A 17,349-nucleotide genomic window follows, 5' to 3' on the forward strand; every position below is an offset into this window, starting at 1 on the left:
CAACGGCCGGGTCGCCATCCCCCCAAAGGCGCGTCGTATCATGACCTGGGTACGATGATAAGTGAGCAAGGATCGGGTCGTCACCTAAATGGCGCGCTTACATCTACGCCCGGGTGTATGTAGTGAAAATGAGCAAGGGTCTTCGCACTTCCCTCGACGGGTGCGAAGGGTAAGGAAGCTAGCCGAGCCAACTAGGATTCGTATAGGTAGCTGGAACGTAGGGTCCCTAACGGGTAAGTTGCGAGAGCTAGTTGATGTAGCAATTAGGAGGCGTGTAAATATTCTATGCGTTCAGGAGACTCAATGGAAGGGCCAGAAGGCGAAGGAGGTTGAGGATACTGGCTTCAAACTTTGGTACACGGGAGCAACTCCGGGTAGGAATGGTGTAGGCATCTTGATTGATAGGAGCCTTAAGGATGGAGTCGTAGAGGTTAGAAGGCACGGCGACCGGATTATCCTAATCCGGTTGGTTGTTGGAGATTCAGTTTTGAATGTGATCAGTGCCTATGCCCCTCAGGTAGGCATTAGTGAAAGCACCAAGATGCAGTTCTGGTAAGATCTAGATAGCATGGTTAGTACCGTGCCTACCAGCGAGAAACTCTTCATAGGAGGAGATCTCAACGGCCATGTGGGTGCGACTAATGTAGGGTTCGAGCGAGTGCACGGGGGTTTTGGGTATGGTAGCAGGAGTCAAGAGGGGGAGGATGTGTTGAACTTCGCGTTAGCCTACGACTTGTTGTTAGCGAATACCGTGTTTAAGAAGAGGGGAATCCCATCTTGTGACGTTTCGTAGTGGACAACACTCGAGCCAGATCGACTTTATCCTTACTAGGAGGGAGGATAGACGTGATTGCTTAGATTGTAAGGTGATACCTGGGGAGTGTGTTGTCGCTCAACACAAGCTTGTGGTGGAGGACTTTCGTCTTCGGGTACGTGTCCACCGGGACAAATGTGCCAAGATTGCGAGAACAAAGTGGTGGAAGCTTAGAAGGGAAGCGGCACAAGCGTTTAAGGAAAGGATGCTAGGTGAGGGGCCTTGGGAAGAAGGAGAAGACGCAGATGACATGTGGCTAAAGATGGCAACATGTGTTCGGAAGGTGGCCTCAGAGGTGTTTGGCGTGAGTAGGGGAGGCAAACAGGAGGGGAAAGACACCTAGTGGTGGAACGACGAGGTGCAAAGGGCTATTAAGGAGGAGTGTTTCAAGCGCCTCCACCTTGACAAGAGTGCAGCCAACATCGAGGGCTATAAATTAGCGAAGAGGGTTGCAAAGCGAGCTGTGAGTGTAGCAAAGGATAAGGCGTATGATGACCTGTATCAGCGGCTAGGCACGAAAGAAGGGGAGAAGGACATTTATAGGATGGCTAGGATCCGCGAGCGGAAGACAAGGGACATCAATCAAATCAAATGCATTAAGGATGAGACAGATCGACTGCTAGTGAAGGATGAGGAGATCATGGATAGATGGAGAGAGTACTTCGACAAGTTGTTTAATGGGGAGAGAGAGCCCTACCCTTGAGTTAGATGACTCTTTTGACGATACCAACAGACGTTTTGTGAGGAGAATTCAGGAGGTAGAGATCGGGGATGCTTTGAGGAGAATGAAGAGAGGTAAAGCGATGGGCCCTGATGGTATTCCCATTGAGGTGTGGAGATGCCTAGGAGATAGAGCAATAGTATGGTTAACTAAGCTTTTTAATCTCATTTTTCGGTCAAACAAGATGCCGGAAGAATGGAGATGCCTAGGAGATAGAGCAATAGTATGGTTAACTAAGCTTTTTAATCTCATTTTTCGGTCAAACAATATGCCGGAAGAATGGAGAAGTATATTAGTACCTATCTTCAAAAAGAAGAGCGATGTTCAAAGTTGTACTAACTACCGTGGGATTAAACTGATGAGCTATAAGATGAAACTTTGGGAGAGGGTTATCGAGCATCGCCTAAGAAGAGTGACAAGTGTGACCCAAAATCAATTTGGGTTCATGCCTGGAAGGTCAACCATGGAGGCGATTTTCTTAATACGACAATTGATGGAGATATAGGGAGCAGAATTAGGACTTGCACATGGTCTTCATTGACCTTGAGAAGGCATATGACAAAAGTACCGAGAAATGTCATGTGGTGGGCTTTGGAGAAGCATAAAGTCCCAACTAAGTACATTACCCTCATTAAGGATATGTACAAGGATGCGACGACGTTTGTCCAGACATGTGATGGCAACACCACTGACTTTTCTATTATCATAGGCCTACACCAGGGGTCAGCATTGAGCCCTTATTTATTTGCTTTAGTGATGGATGAGATCACAAGGGATATACAAGGTGAGATCCCTTGGTGTATGCTCTTTGCTGATGATGTGGTGCTAGTTGACGAGAATAGGGCAGGGGTTAATAGAAAGTTAGAGCTGTGGAGACGCACGTTAGAGTTGAAAGGGTTCAGACTTAGTAGGACCAAGACTGAGTACATGATGTGCGATTTCAGCGCGACTAGGCATGAGGGGGGAGACGTTAGTCTAGATGGGCAAGTGGTGGTCTAGAAGGATACTTTTCGGTATTTAGGATCGGTGCTACAAAAGGATGGCGACATTGATGAAGATGTTAGGCATAGAATTTCAGCTGGCTGGTTGAAATAGCGGCAAGCTTCTGGCATCCTTTGTGACAAGAGGGTGCCACAAAAACTAAAAGGCAAATTCTATAAGACAGCAATTCGTCCGGCGATGTTATACGGTGCTGAATGTTGGCCTACAAAAAGGTGACATGTGCAGCAACTGAGTGTAGCAGAGATGCGGATGTTGCGGTGGTTTTGCGGGCACACAAGGAGGGATAGAGTCCGGAACGAAGTTATTCGGGATAGGGTCGAGGTGGCACCAATTGAGGAGAAACTTACTCAGCATCGGCTGAGATGGTTTGTACATGTCCAACGAAGGCCTCCTGAGGTACCGGTGCGTAATGGGGTTCTTGAGCGGGTCGATAATGTAAAGAGGGGTAGAGGTAGACCTAAACTGACGTGGGATAAGTTGGTTAAGAGAGACCTTAAGGATTGGAATATCTCTAAAGAGATAGCTTTGGATAGGAGCCCTCGGAGACTAGCTATCAATGTGCCTGAACCTTGAACTTATTTCTTTCGGGTTTCATCTCTAGCCTACCCCAACTTGCTTGGGAAAAAAGGCTATGTCGTTGTTGTTATTGTACTGGCGAAGGGCGCATCCAGTCCGGAGTTGGTGCGCGGGATCAAGGTAGCCATTGGAGGCCAACAGTGAGCGTTTGAACGCGGAATGCATGGCACGATCCTAAGCACCGAACACGATGAACAGTGTAGCATCTAGTCCAAACCCTATGCAAGGTACTTTTGAGCAACAGCTCTTTTGGCCTATTTGGCTTGTGTGAGACTTGGCTGGCCCTGGGCTAGTAGCTGAGCACCCTTAACCTTTGATGGCTTGTGTAAGTGTGCTTGGGGAGCCCTTTAACTCACATATGCTTGATAGTGATCATCCGATTGAGTGGGTGTGTGATTTCTAGTGCGTTGCTTTACGAGATTGCATCGAGTGGTACTAGGAGTTCGTGTTTGCAAACCAGTAGTGCTTGTTACTTTTGGAGGATGCCAACTCCTAGATGGCTTGGTGCCTTGTGGTTGTATCGAAGCACGCAAGGACATTGTGCGGTGCTTTGGAGAAGTGCTTGTGGGGGGTATTGTGCTCGCCCCATGGAGATCCCGAAGTGCAACTCTAGTAGAGAATGTCATTGAGTGCACTCACTTGGTTGTGATTGGTTCTTGCGGCACCCAACGTGTGGGCTAGGTTTGTGAAACACCTATTAGCCGCTGAACCTCTAAGTGAACGGTCGACACAACAGGGACTAGCTTGGTGGAAACCAAATGAACCTAAAGATAAAAAGCACTGTGTCATCATCTTCCCTTCATACGCAAGTTTGTATTTACATTCATATATATAGTGCTTGTGTTGTTGCTCTTGTGATTAGTTGGCTTTTGTAACTTGCTAGTTACCTTCCTTGCTTGTGTAGCATAGAAGTAGCTTTGCATGGTTTGTGTAGCTAAGTAATTTGAGATCTCTAGTTTGGCTTATGTAGCCTTGTTATTGAGCATTGCTAGAGAGCTTAGGAGCGTTGTGCTTTAGCTTAAAGTACTAATTGTATAGGTTTGTGTGACCTTGTAAGCTAGAATTGGTTAGGTGAGCACTACCTAGACCACCATATTTGTTGCCTAATTAGGATCTTTGTAAGGTGTTTGTGAACTAGATAGGGGGTATAGTCTTGACTAATCTGATAGTTTTAATTCCACTTTTTGTTGGTTAGCCGACACGATTAATTTTTAGAAAGGAATATTCACAACCCCCCCCCCCCTCTAGTTTGCCATCTCGACCCTTCTTCTGGGCTCCAACCAACATCCACCAACATCATTTGTGGAAGAAAGCCTCAAAGAGGGAGGACCATCAGGGGGAAGAAAGAAATCCAGAGAGGAGATCAAGGTCCTCGCAGCCCAACATATGATGAGACGAGGTACTCAAGAGATTTAGAGGATAGTAGACCAAGGCGTTGACGGCGAGCACCTAATAGCAAGTGGTGTGTGCAGAGACCAACAAGTATGAGGGTAGTCAGGCCAATAACAGAAAGGGTGGAAGAGAAACGGGGGACAACAAAAAGACGTCGGGTGCGTATGGAGCAGGTGTGCTTATGTTGATGCCTTCAAGAAGGAAAATGACATCCATGGACGCCACCATCAATCGACGATCGAAGACCTACAAAAAGGAAGGTTGGAGGGTTTGAGCTAGCCCCTCCACGATGGCGCCCTCAAGAAGGACGCGACATTGTTTGCACTGCCACTACCAACACTAGGTAGCCAGAGCTAGGTTTTCACTAGGATGAGAGCGACATGCTATAGTTAAAGGGTGGAGAGGCTACATCGATGCCTCTAAGGAGGTAAACAGCACTGCATGGGGTCATCATCAATCGCACAGTCAGGTTGTGTATGGCTTTCGCCTAAACTCCCCAAACCCATGAATTGTAGCCCTCAACTCCGAGCTATGAGGATGGCAATGGTGAACCAGTTGGCCATCACCCACAACAAGGCTGACTAGCACCACACACCGGGCTTGGAGCGCACGGGGTAGGATCCACGGACACCTATTAGCTTCGGCTCTTTGGAGTCCCTCCCGTTGCTAGCCCAACTGCTGAACCACCTCCCTGGACTTCATCTTGATCTTGCCAGATGCGCCGATGTGACTACATGGGTCCAGCTTGTGCATGTGGCTCAGTGGACCAATGAGCGATGTTCAATGGACAGACGTGACGTCTTCGTCCCTGGCCAGCAGGCATCGGCCAGCATCCTCGGAGTTGATGGTTCATACCTGTGTTTAGGAAGGAGGGATCCCACAAGTGCACAAAACTATCATGTAGCACTTCGCCTGGTGGGAACCAGGTGTCGAATTTATATTTTTCCAAAGGCAGGCAGGAAGGTGGATCTTTGGGAGAACGTGAATGGGTCGGCTTTATGGTGGATGGCTTTAGCGTGGATGATGGATGGATAAGGGGTAGAAAGGTAAAAGGGTTGATCACTAAGCTCGGTAATAGCTAGAAGCGTAGAGCAGCTCGAGAAGGTGAGAAGGGTGTAATCTTGGCAACAAAAGCAACTAAGGGAAAGATTGATCTTATCTTGCAAAAGGGGCGTACGTGCTCCAAATCTAACCGGATCTAGACAACGAGACCTATGTTTTGATAACTAAACCCATCATGGTGAACCACAGAGGATGTTAGGGCTGTCACCACCTAACAAGTACCACAAACAATCCGGAGGTCTAGCCATATCTATAGGCAAGATATAGCCTAAGCACCACGCTTAATCTATATGCTCACTGTCTCTACTTGAGCTAAAAGAAGAGACACCCTAACCAGAGGGTAGAACTATTACTATATATGATCAAACTAACACAAAGATAATTAAGGAACCTATGCCGGAGAACAAGCACCTAAGCCCACTAATGATGAACAAGAGCAAGAATAGGACTTGAACTCAAAGGCAGAAAGTAATGCTTAAGTATTGAAAGTAAAGTACTATATTAAGTAAATACTAAAGAATTACAAAGAATTACAAAGGACCTATACTAGACCCAAAGAATTCGGAAGACTTTTAGACTCTGAGGCGAAGCTCCACCCGACTCCTCTCTTCTACTAGCTAACTACTACTTGAAGAGCTAAGCTAAGCTAAGCTAAGCTAGAGCGCTTGGAGATGCTTGGAGAGCTTGAGCTATGAAAGTGATGATTGAGTGATGATCTTCCATGAGCTGGAGACCTCCTTTTATAGTATCAGGAGCATGAAGGTGTCCTTGTAGGCAATGGAGAAGGTCGGTGGAGAGGCGGGGCGTCAACCGCCATAGGGGGATGTCGGCTGCCGGTCCACCCACCGCCTTAGCATCCAATGCTCCAGGATGCTCCTCCAAGGCAGTTCCATGGTTGGTTGTCGTAGGTAAGTCGGTATGGAGGTCGGTTGGAGTCCTCCAAGTGGATCATAGGTGCGTTAACCTCCTCCATTGGATCAAACCAATTTTGGAGGATAGTGTTGATGCGTCCTAGAGGTGCTCCCATGGATCGTTGACGTGGCAGGGGGCTAGGTGGCCGTCAGCCACCACCTAAGGGGCGTCGGCCGTCGTGGCAGGTGGGCCCACTAGTGCCCTGCCACATCCCTTGCCTCCTTTGCCTCTTATTTGACTATTTTCGGCATTTTTCCTGCACAGAAATAATTTCTCCAAGTACAAGTGGAACTAGGTGAATTCTGAACATAAAAAATATTTTTTCATGTTGATTTACCTTGACTTTGGGTGGAATATTGATGGTCAAAAGATGTGTTAGTGACCATCAACACCTGACCACCAGAACATGGTCGTAGCGTGCAGTCCCGTGTCCCCGGCCACCAGTAGCTGGCTATAGCCGGTAGGTATGCGACCAGATAGGCCCCTAGCACCCCATGGCCGTGGCCAGCCCTAGCACCCTAGAAGGGAACCACAAGCAGTCCCGATGATGCGAATCCAGCCGCAGCATCCAGGAAACCCGCCAGGCACCGCCTGGATCCGGTCCGCTCGGCCTCCGCTACCGCTAGGATTAGAGCCGTACACCGGATTCAGGGCAAAGGCCCACCAGCATGCCTGACGACCACCAGACGGCCCCTGCTTCACTCGCTCGCTGCGCACTAGATCCGAGGTGGAGGGCACCAGGTCCAGTCCCATGTGACTCAAATTCGATGCTCCTGGCTCGCAGACGACCATCCCTAGTGCTGAGTATTACGTAGTTTGGAAGAGCAAGAGAAGGGAAGGATAGGATAGGATAGAAGGAGGAGCTATAGGAGGCCTTTTTGAGCTCTGCGGCGGGCCGCAGCGACAGCTAGCCAAGCAGCGCGGTAGCGGTGGCCGGGAAGCCGGCGTTGCGTGGGGCCCCGGCGGTGGCTCAACCTGGTAGTGGTATGCGCTGAGCCCAGTTTTAGTGGGCCGGTTTTGCTATTTGGTCTCAATTGGTTTGGTGTCTAGTGGATCGACATATCTAGTGGGCTGGTTTGGTTTGGTTTTTGTTTTTACTAATTCGATTCGGTGCGTTTCGGTCTCAAACCTAATCCTCTCCCATCGCTGTGGGCTGCGGCCGGGGGGGGGGGGCTCGTGCGCCGCCGGGAGCCACCGCTTCCCCGCCGCCGGGGCTGCCCCTCCCGTCGCTGCGGCAGGAGGGCTCAAGCGCCGCCGGGGCCGCCTTCAGGGTCGCCCCTCCCATCGCTACGGCCGGAGAGCTCATGCTTGCGCCCATCTTGTTGGTGTCGCTGCTCACCCAATGCCGAGGCCGCCGCCGCCGCTGCCAAGGGGCTCTGCACCCGCATCTCCGGCGCAGCGTCCCAGCCATCCTCTCCAGGTGAGCGTTTGTTCGCATTTGAGGCCATGGGATTGCATTGCGGGCATCCCATGCGTTCGATTCGGGTACAGAAGAAGAGTGCAGCTTCTTTTTCCCAGGGAGGACGCCGATCCATGGAGGTCAACTCTTGCCGTAACCGGCCAGCACGCACTCTCCTTCCTTGCGACCCTATCTGAACCGAATCATTGAGATGAGGAGCAAGCCATCGCATAGCAACGCAAGTCCCATCCTTTTCGCTCGCACTCAGCAAGCGCCGAGCTCTGCTATGCTCTGCTCACCGGCGACCCATGTTCAGAGTTAAGAGTTTCAGACCAAGAAGACACCGTGCCTCCACCACTGCATTGAATCTGAAGCCATCTCCATTAGGCCAGGCCCATTGGCTCTCTTTCTGTATCCCCACCAATAATCCAGCACGCGATTGGATCCATTTGCCGCATCCAATTCATCCGCCGAACAAGTCCACAGCCGAGCTTAATTTAAACTAGTTGTTGCATCCAATCCATTAGACTTTAGTTGTTGGCAGTGGTAGGATGGACATCAGCTCAGGGTCAACTATTGGCTGGAATCTTAAGGGCCATCAGCTACTACTGAAGAGCAAAGACAGCACCAAAAATTGACAGTCCTGAATAAACAACAACAACAACAACAACATAGCCTTTTTTTCCCAAGCAAGTTGGGGTAGGCTAGAGATGAAACCCGAAAGAAATAAGTTCAAGGTTCAGACACATTGATAGCTAGTCTCCAAGTGCTCCTATCCAAAGCTATCTCTTTAGAAATATTCCAATCCTTAAGGTCTCTCTTAACCGACTCATCCCACGTCAGTTTAGGTCTACCTCTACCCCTCTTTACATTATCGACCCGCTCAAGAACCCCATTACGCACCGGCGCCTCAGGAGGCCTTCGTTGGACATGTCCAAACCATCTCAGCCGATGCTAAAACACATATGGCTAAAACACACAAAGCTGAAATGTAAGAGACCTAAGTCTATTCCCTTCACGTCCAGAGGCAGGACACCAGGGGATTTTAAACATCACTGAATCTACCTAAGTCTATTCCCTTCACGTCCAGGGGCAGGACACCAGGGGATTTTAAACATCACTAAAACTTATGTAAACACGGTTGGTCGCTTCGCTTTCTTCTAATAATGACACATATGTTCACGGGCACATTAGGCTATCAGAACACCAGGGGCAGGACGCCGGTGCTCGACATCGGCGCGCTCGACAAGATCCGCTCCGGCGACATCGAGGTCATGCTGGGGATCAAAAGGTACGACATTGTCTGAATATGTGATGGTGTGTCTTGTCGCCTGGTTTACTAGAGCTATGATTTGGTTGTACAATGTCTTCTACTACTGAATAATTGTTAGAACTGTTTCACGCGATTGTGCTATCATTCACTTTTATGACTACTTCTGGGAGGCTGGAAGCCTGCTTGGCTGCTTCACAAAAAGTTGCTTTCGTAGCTACTTTTATGACTATTGTTAGTACTGTATTACTAAGAGTCTGATATAAGGAATACATTCTGTTCTGAAATGCTATATGGACTAAAATCCTAATAATTCAATATGCTTCATGAGTTATTTTATTGTCTTGTCCAGATTCTATTATATCATATTATTTTGTTTAGTGCCTGTCATTACTATTTATTTAGGTAAACATGTCGTCCAGACTGAAATGCTGAATATTTATTTTTTTACTGTTTGCATGTTCTGAGCAAGAGTAAAAGTATCACATCAATGAAGACGTGAAGACGTGAGCAGCCAACAAGCTCGAGGGTGTCTGGTGTAGGTCCTGAGCAAGACTAAAAGCATTCTGTGATCTTCTGATGTAGAATGGAGGGGTGTGTTGTCTGGATGGATGTGTTGTCTTTCTGAATTTGTGTTGATTTTTATTGATTTTTGGACACCCAACTGAACTGTGTAATTTAATATTGATGTCCATGATGATATTGAAACCATGCCATGGATCAGCATGCGTCCTGTGTGGCGTGATTATTGTTTATGCCGCCTCAGCTAGGACATGATGCATGGATGCGCAGCTAGGACACTTAGCTGTCAGACTACACAGCGTGAGATGGTGGGTTGAAACTGTGGGTTCGTAGGTGGGCTGGTCCAATTTGGTTGAGATGGTGTATGCAGTTTGGTTTAATTTAATTTTGGAAGATAGTGGGGTGGGGTGGTTTGGGGTGCTAGAATATATATTATGAAATGGTTGGGTCCCGTAATGGTTTGGGGTGCCAAACCACTAGCAGGTTGAGCGGTGGCGGCTATGTCACCCCCCGAGTCACCTGGGAGGATGACGTGGGGGGGGAGGGGGAGGTTATCCAGAACAAAATTAGTTCTAAAAAATGAATTATCAAGTGCCATACTAAAAAACAAAAAAAATGATGGCGCAAAACATTATGTCTAAAGAATTAGGTGGGTAATATGTACCTTTTTCCTTCAAGGAATCTGTGGAGTAGGTTAATGAGCTGCCGCACATCCAATATGAACAGCTTATCATGATCATCGATAGTTTTCATAACATCAATGAGAACATCCCTAAGGACTTTCTTTAGGTCGGGATTACGACCCACTTGAACAAAAGCACCACATTCAAACTTATGATAAACCCTGTCATATACTGCTTTGGCAAGAGTGGTCTTGCCCAATCCTCCAAACCCGACAATAGAGATAATTTTCATCTCATAGCTGTCATCCTCCCATCTGAACAGCATCTCAATGAGTTCATCCCTTGGCTTATTGATGCCAACGAGCTGAGATGCATTTGTGTGAAAAGCTGAAAGGCGAGGATCAACAGTTGTTGCAGGTGCACGATAGGCCACAGTATCAGTAATTCTGTACCTGTCACGCGTGTCAACTAGATGCTGAAGCTGCTTCTTGATGTCATCCAAGGTCACAATGATGTCGCGACGAACCATGGACTTGCGAAACAGGCCCCCCATCTTCTCCGTTACCTGTTTGAGCCTACTAAGGTTTACAGACATGCCACCCTCGACACGCAGGAGCAAGGTGTCGAGCAAATCCTCCATGTCATAAGATGCATCCTTAACATGGCGAGCCCATACCTTGACCTGCTCATCGAGTTGATCCAATGGCACTGTCGCCACTTTGCGGAGGGCTGCCTGGATTGCATCAAGCTCCACAGTGACGAACTCCACTTTCCTCCTCACGTCCTTCGGCAGCTCGTATTCAGATTGGAGCAGCTGGAGCAGCTTGGGGGCGAGGTTGCCCATCGCTCCCAAGACCAAAGCCATGATGGGGAGCAGTCTAGTTGAATCACACCAGGGTTGTGCTTGCTTTGCTCGGTGGGTCTGTTGTGGCCTTGTGGGTTAAAGCCCTTCTCTATGGTAAAAACAGCAAAGCTTGCTTGTATCTCCACCAACGGACCGTGTGGTTTTCTCCTTTCCCTAATAACCTCCTAACTGATGACTACCACTGCAATGCAAGGATCTGATGTATGATCGTGCACGCACGTGGCTTTACCATCTAGCAGTGGCGGAGCTAGGATTTCACGGCTGGGTTTTCCACGTACATACAAAAATTTCAATGAAAAAAAATTAGAAAACAAAATATAAATTATTTACTCTCTAAGAATAGATCTATCACTGCTGTGCAGCCTGCGCTCACCTTGCTTCAACTGTTCTACTTCAAGCCTCAAGCGGCAAGCCGGAGCCGAACCGTGGCCGTCGCGGGCTGCCGGAGCGCCGGGCTCACGGCCCCGACGCGTCCGCACGTCGCCGGCCGGTTAGGTGCTGGTCGTGCACCCGGAGCGCCGTCCGGCCATGGGGCGAGGGACGAGGACCGAGGAGGAGGGGGTGTGCGCCGTGCGGCGTGCGGCGTGCGGCGTGCCGCCGTGCACGCGAGGCTCGCTGTCGCCGAACGCCGAGACGAACTCCGCAGTACCGCCCCTGCTTCAGCCGTTCCGCCGCCGGCTCCAGACGCGTGCGATGGAAGTCGGAAGAGATGGATGGGAGTTTTTTTTTCTTTTCCTCCTTTGGTGGGCTGAGAGCCCGATGCAGGTTCTGCGATCGACCGCGAGCCGCCTTCCTCACGGTGAGGTCGACGACCGCACGTGGGTGGGCCCTCCACAGATCCCAATAATTCACCACCGTTTTTCTCCCGTGACGCAGATTGAATCTCCTCCATTCCTCTCGTCCTCTTGCCTCCTTTCTTCTCGCATGTTTCTTCCTCACGATCCCCTTCCATTTTCTCTCTTCCGCGCGCCGCCGCCTCCCCGCCGCCGCAGCCACGCGCCGCCGCCTCTCCCTTAAGCCGCGCTCCCTCCCCTACTGAGCGCCGCCACCGCCTCCATGAGCGCCGCCGCCGCGCGCCGCCGGATCCGCGTTCCACCACCGCGCGTGCCGCCGGATCCGCCTCCGCGCGCTGCCACCACCGGATCCGCGCGCCGCTGCCGCCAGATCCGCCTCCCTGGGTGCGGCGGCCGCCGCCTCCCTGGGCCGCGCGCTCCCCAACCGGTGAGGAGGACGATGGGACTACATTTTTTTTCATTTTTTAATTTTTTACCTGAGATTTTTTATTTTTGATTTAAATTTTTTTCTCTTCGTAATTTTTCTCTTGATTTTTTTTAATTCTGCTCTTCAATTTTTTCTTTGACTTTTTCCTTAAAATTTTTTTTTGCTCTCCAATTTTTCTTTGAAAATTTTGCTGCTGCTCGAAAAAAAATTTGAATTTTTTTCTAAATTTTTTTGGCCAGAAAACAACAAAAAACTTACTATAAATAGAAAAAAAAGTACGGTCGGCGGAGAGGGTCCGTACGGTCGACCGCAAAAAAGTGTTCGCTGGCTGAGAGTCGCTTGTGTCTGTTGGGCTTTGCACTATATTTGCAACATGGCAACGTATGCTATGTAAACTACTTTCGTATGCAAATTATAGAAACTCCAATTTGGACCATCGGATCAACATCCAAAGGGCATGGTGGATGTGATAATTTTGCAATCTGGACCCGTCTTTGGAATGGGTAATCACACTTTTGCAAATCACCCCTCCCACCCCCTGCGCCCCTCCCTTGAATGTTGATCCGATGGCTCAGATTGGAGTTTCCATAATTTGCGTACGAAGATGGTTTGCATAGCATACGTTGCCTTGCAACATATAACAACTATACATCATGTTATGCGTCTATGTTGTACCGCATAATTTTTTTAAAAAATATACTTCTTCCGTCCCAAAATAAATGCAATTCTATGGTTCAAAATTTATCTCACAAAGAATGCAACTTTGACCTAACAATCACAAAAGACAAGAGTCTCTGGAAACTTCTTGTACAAAAGATAAGCCATTGTCTAGATTTTTCTTACAAAAGACAAGTGATAATTTGGTAATTTTCATCTAGCATTGATTTACGTGCTCGGTTCTAGAATTGTATTTATTTTTGAGGCGGAGGGAGTACATGTTATGTATAATATTTGTTAAGCCGCTGGACCCGCAGCGGCCGCAGTTCTTTTACCACGCACATCCAAACAGCAACTAGTGGCCTTGGAGCGGCAGTTGCGGGTCTTGTGTTAGACAAAAGGCATTTTGGTAACAATATTCAACTTCAATTTGGCGCTATAATATTGTAAAGCATCTTGGTTAGGTGCGTATTAGCTGTAAACCTTGGACTACGAGCGAGGTCAGTAGTCGAGGGAAGCAAAAGAATATTATTTGTGTTAATTAATTAGTTCGCGAAATGAAAAATTTTGACTGTCACATGGAGATTTGACCAGATGTTGGAAGGGGTTTTTGAAGACTAATTAAAAAACTTAATTCATAACTCACCTCAAAACTCTGAGACGAATTTTTTAAGCCTAATTAATATGTCATTAGCACATGTGGATTATTGTAGCACCTATGGCAAATCATGGAGTAATTAGGCTCAAAAGATTCGTCTCGTCGTTTACAACCAAACTATGTAATTAGTTATTTTTTAAATACATCTAATACTCCATGTATGTGTCCATAAATTCGATGGAATGGATGAGGGGAAAAAATTTTGGAACTAAACAGCCCAGTGCCAAGTGTCATGAACCAGTCCACTGGCCGGATTTTCTATACCAAGTTGTCGTCAAGACCATCTGACAGTTGAGCTTCTTGGTTGGTTGACCTCTCCTTATGCTCTGTTATGCTCCAGCAGCCTCCAGCCAGCCAACAGTATTTTTCTCTCACACTACTCCAACAGCAGCCTCCAGCCACCAACCAGCCAATAGTGTTTTTATCTCACACCACTCCAGCAGCAGCCTCCAGCACCAGCACAGCGAACATGGCCTTAGAAGAAACCAAGCAGGCGGAAACCTCACTAGAAATCGAAAACAGCTTTGTTTTCTTTACCAGATTATCACCCACTTACGGAAACAGCTTGAGTTAATGACAGCAGTTATTCACAATTTGTGTCGAGAACAAAAATTTGCAAAGAACTCTTAGTTTTACGTGGAAAACTCCCTCTTACACTATTAGAAAAACGGCTTAAGACACCGGTTGCAAGGAGCCTTTGGTACCAGTTTTTTGAACCGGTAGCCTTTGGTACCGGGTAAAATAACCGGTGTCTAAGCCTTCAAAATTCACGCAAAATATTCTCTTAGGTTGGGACTTGAACTCGCGACCTCTAGCCTCGTGCGTTGCTTCTTTACAATCTCAGCTACACAGTTGTTCTGATTGAGAATGAGATATTGTTCTTTTAAAGTAACCAATGGATGAGCCTAAAGTACCGGTTGGTGGTACCACCCGGTACCTAAGGCTCCTAAGGTACACCAACCGGTACCTAAGTGTAACACCTCGGTGTTAATTTTACGCTAATCTCGTGTTTAATCGCTAATCGTGGCTTAACGCGTCATTAGCGTTAATTGTGTTCGCATAGTAAACATCGTTTTAGCCAGGTTTGACCTCGTTTTTCTCGATGATCTGAGCTTCGAATCAACTTTCGCCCAAAATGAAAGTTGTAGATCTTATTTTCCTCTACAACTTTTATTTTGGCCAAATTTCAAGTTCCTATATCAAAATTTGAGTTTTGGAGGGTCAAACTAGAGTCAAATTGATTCAACGGGTACACAGTGCTTCTCCTGTGCACAACGGTGCAGCCCCGACGCCATATCGGCGTCTGGCCGCTGGCGAGCGACGCCACGCATCGGCCATCGCGCCTCGACGCCGCTCTTCTCCTCGCGTGGGCCCAGGGAAGCTTCTAGTTCCGTCCATTCCATTCCCCTTCCTCGCGCCGCGAGCGGACCGAGCGAACCCTAGCTCATCACCCTCTGCGCCGGCCATCCTCCGCCGTCACGCCGCCGTCCTGCATTCCCTCGAGCCGCTCCACCACACCCCGCACCCCCTGCAGCACCGCCCCGACCTCGATTAAGCAGTTACCCGGCCGGAATCGAAGCCGCCGCCGCAGACCATCCGCAAGCCGACCGCCGGAGCTTCGCCCTCTCACCGACGAACCAACTCCGCATCTCCTCGAGCCGATTGAAGCTAGCTACGAGCTTCTCTGTCCCCTACTCATCCTCCCCGACCTTCTCCCCGAGCAAATCAGCCGCCACCGCCGCCGGGAACGTGCTGCGCCGCCACGGCCGCCCGTGCTCCACCGCTGCTCCTGCCGCGGGCTGCCTCCGCGCGGGCTCCAGCTGCACCGCCGCGCGCCCCAGGGCCGCCTGGGCCCCCTGGCCGTGGCGCACCCCGCCTCCGCCGCCGGCCGGCCACGGCCGGGCCGGAACGCGGCGCCGCCGCGCGAACCTCCCTACGCCTCCCCGCGGATGCCCTGCTCCGCCCTGCGCTGGCCCCGCCGAGGAGCCCTGGCTGCGGCCGGGCCAGGTCCCGCCGCCGGCGAGCCGCGGGCAGGCGGGGGTTGCGCCACTGCGCCGGCCAGGACGCCGGCCACGCGTGCGGGCGCAAAACAGAGGAGGGGGCGGGCTGGGCTCCCTGCCGGGTGGGGCCCGGCTGTCAGCCCTCCCTTTTTAATGTTTTTGCTTTTGTTTTTTTATATATTCAGCTGAAAGCTAGGAAAAATTGTATAAAATTATAGAAAAATGTGAAAACGCAATGTAAATTTTGTTAGGTTTCTAAAATCAAGATCTTCAGAGGAAAAATAATTGTGCATGTGAAATATCACTTTTGCCCCTGCTAAAAATTCAGTTTGTGTTAAGCTAGTTTATTTAATACCGGTTGTTCTATGGCTCTAAAAATTATGAAAAATTTGCAATGGCTTACTCTTTGTATGTGTAATCTACTGTAAAATTTTCATGACCTGTTGCTGTACACTTTTGTGTAGATCTATTTGTGTTTGGCTTAGCTTGCTAGGGCTAAAATAAACACTGTCTGTCATCAATAAACACTGGAACAATTATGTGGCATGCCTTATCTTTATCATGTTGATCTGGTAAAATTTCGTTGCTATGTTATGTCAGCAAGTTATGCCTTACTTTTGTTTAGTTCCTAGCTTCAGTTTTATCCTTTATTTCTTGTGGTTAATTGATTATTGTTTCATGCATGTGTAGCCTCAACAAAGCAAGCTTCTGTCTTAATCCATGCTACTCTAAGCAAGTTTAATAATTGTTGTTTTGAAGGAAACACTTCAGGCTAAAACGAGTTGAACTTCTGAACCGCATTGCATTGCATCGTTTTGAAATGCATCTCCTCATGAGCACTCATGCATCGCACTGTGTCCTAACTGTTGCATGGCATATTTTTATTCGTGTGGACGCCGCGAACGAAGTCGCCTACGAGCTGATCGCCGAGTCGATCCAGGAGCCGCAAGCGGGAGAGCAGCAGGAGGACGCAGTCGAGCCCACTTCCGAAGAAGTTGCTAACCCCGCTGACCTGCAAGGCAAGCCCCGGAGCATAACCCATAAATTCAGTATATTAAAGTTTAATTAAGTATTTGAGCATTTATGTTCTAGGAGTTGTATGGAACCCTAGTATGCATGTTTCCCTAGGTACCCGTGAGTCAATACTAGTATGCAGATGTCGATAGAAATGCTCTGCTAAGTAGGATCTCGGTAGAAGTCGAGTGATTCCTGTCGCTCGCGAGATTTAAGATAGTGCTACTTATGGCAACGTGGCTTGAGAATGAAACAATGAGGAAAGAGAAATGGAGACCAGGCGGAGATGATTGTGGTTTTGGATGTGGAATGGATGGAATATAGTCTCCGCCTGTGTCGATTGAGGACCGTACCGTTGTTGGCATTGTTGATCGAGGATTGAACAGTACTAACGACATGCTGGAAGTAGGAGGTAGTCGAAACCGGTAAGCTGTGTACCGCTTTACAACGATAGTTTGAATTTCGACCTGCTACGCTGGGCATGGGAGTTGGCGGGTGTAGGATAGGATGCCGCCTCCGGGTTCTCTGGGAGTTCACCGGAAGGGGCCCATCACCTGGGTTTTAGCAGGCGTGGTTCAGATGTTGTGGTAATAATGGAAACAGTTGACGCGCGTGGCCCGACAGGGCTTACATGTGTCGTG

General features: G+C 48.7%; 1 protein-coding gene across 1 annotated transcript; it reads right to left on the bottom strand.

Annotated features, from left to right (window-relative positions):
* Nucleotides 1-6,039: 6,039 nt before the first annotated feature.
* LOC120694091 (disease resistance protein PIK6-NP-like) lies at nucleotides 6,040-11,930 on the bottom strand. The gene is made up of 2 exons (XM_039977274.1): nucleotides 11,532-11,930; nucleotides 6,040-11,419 (listed from the first exon to the last, which is right to left on the bottom strand). The coding sequence occupies exon 2, from the start codon at nucleotides 11,156-11,158 to the stop codon at nucleotides 10,316-10,318; it is 843 nt and encodes a 280-aa protein (XP_039833208.1). The 5' UTR covers nucleotides 11,159-11,419; nucleotides 11,532-11,930; the 3' UTR covers nucleotides 6,040-10,315.
* Between the last annotated feature and the right edge of the window lie 5,419 nt (nucleotides 11,931-17,349).

This window comes from Panicum virgatum, unplaced genomic scaffold (assembly GCF_016808335.1).
Source record: "Panicum virgatum strain AP13 unplaced genomic scaffold, P.virgatum_v5 scaffold_3019, whole genome shotgun sequence".
NCBI classification, from domain to species: domain Eukaryota; kingdom Viridiplantae; phylum Streptophyta; class Magnoliopsida; order Poales; family Poaceae; genus Panicum; species Panicum virgatum.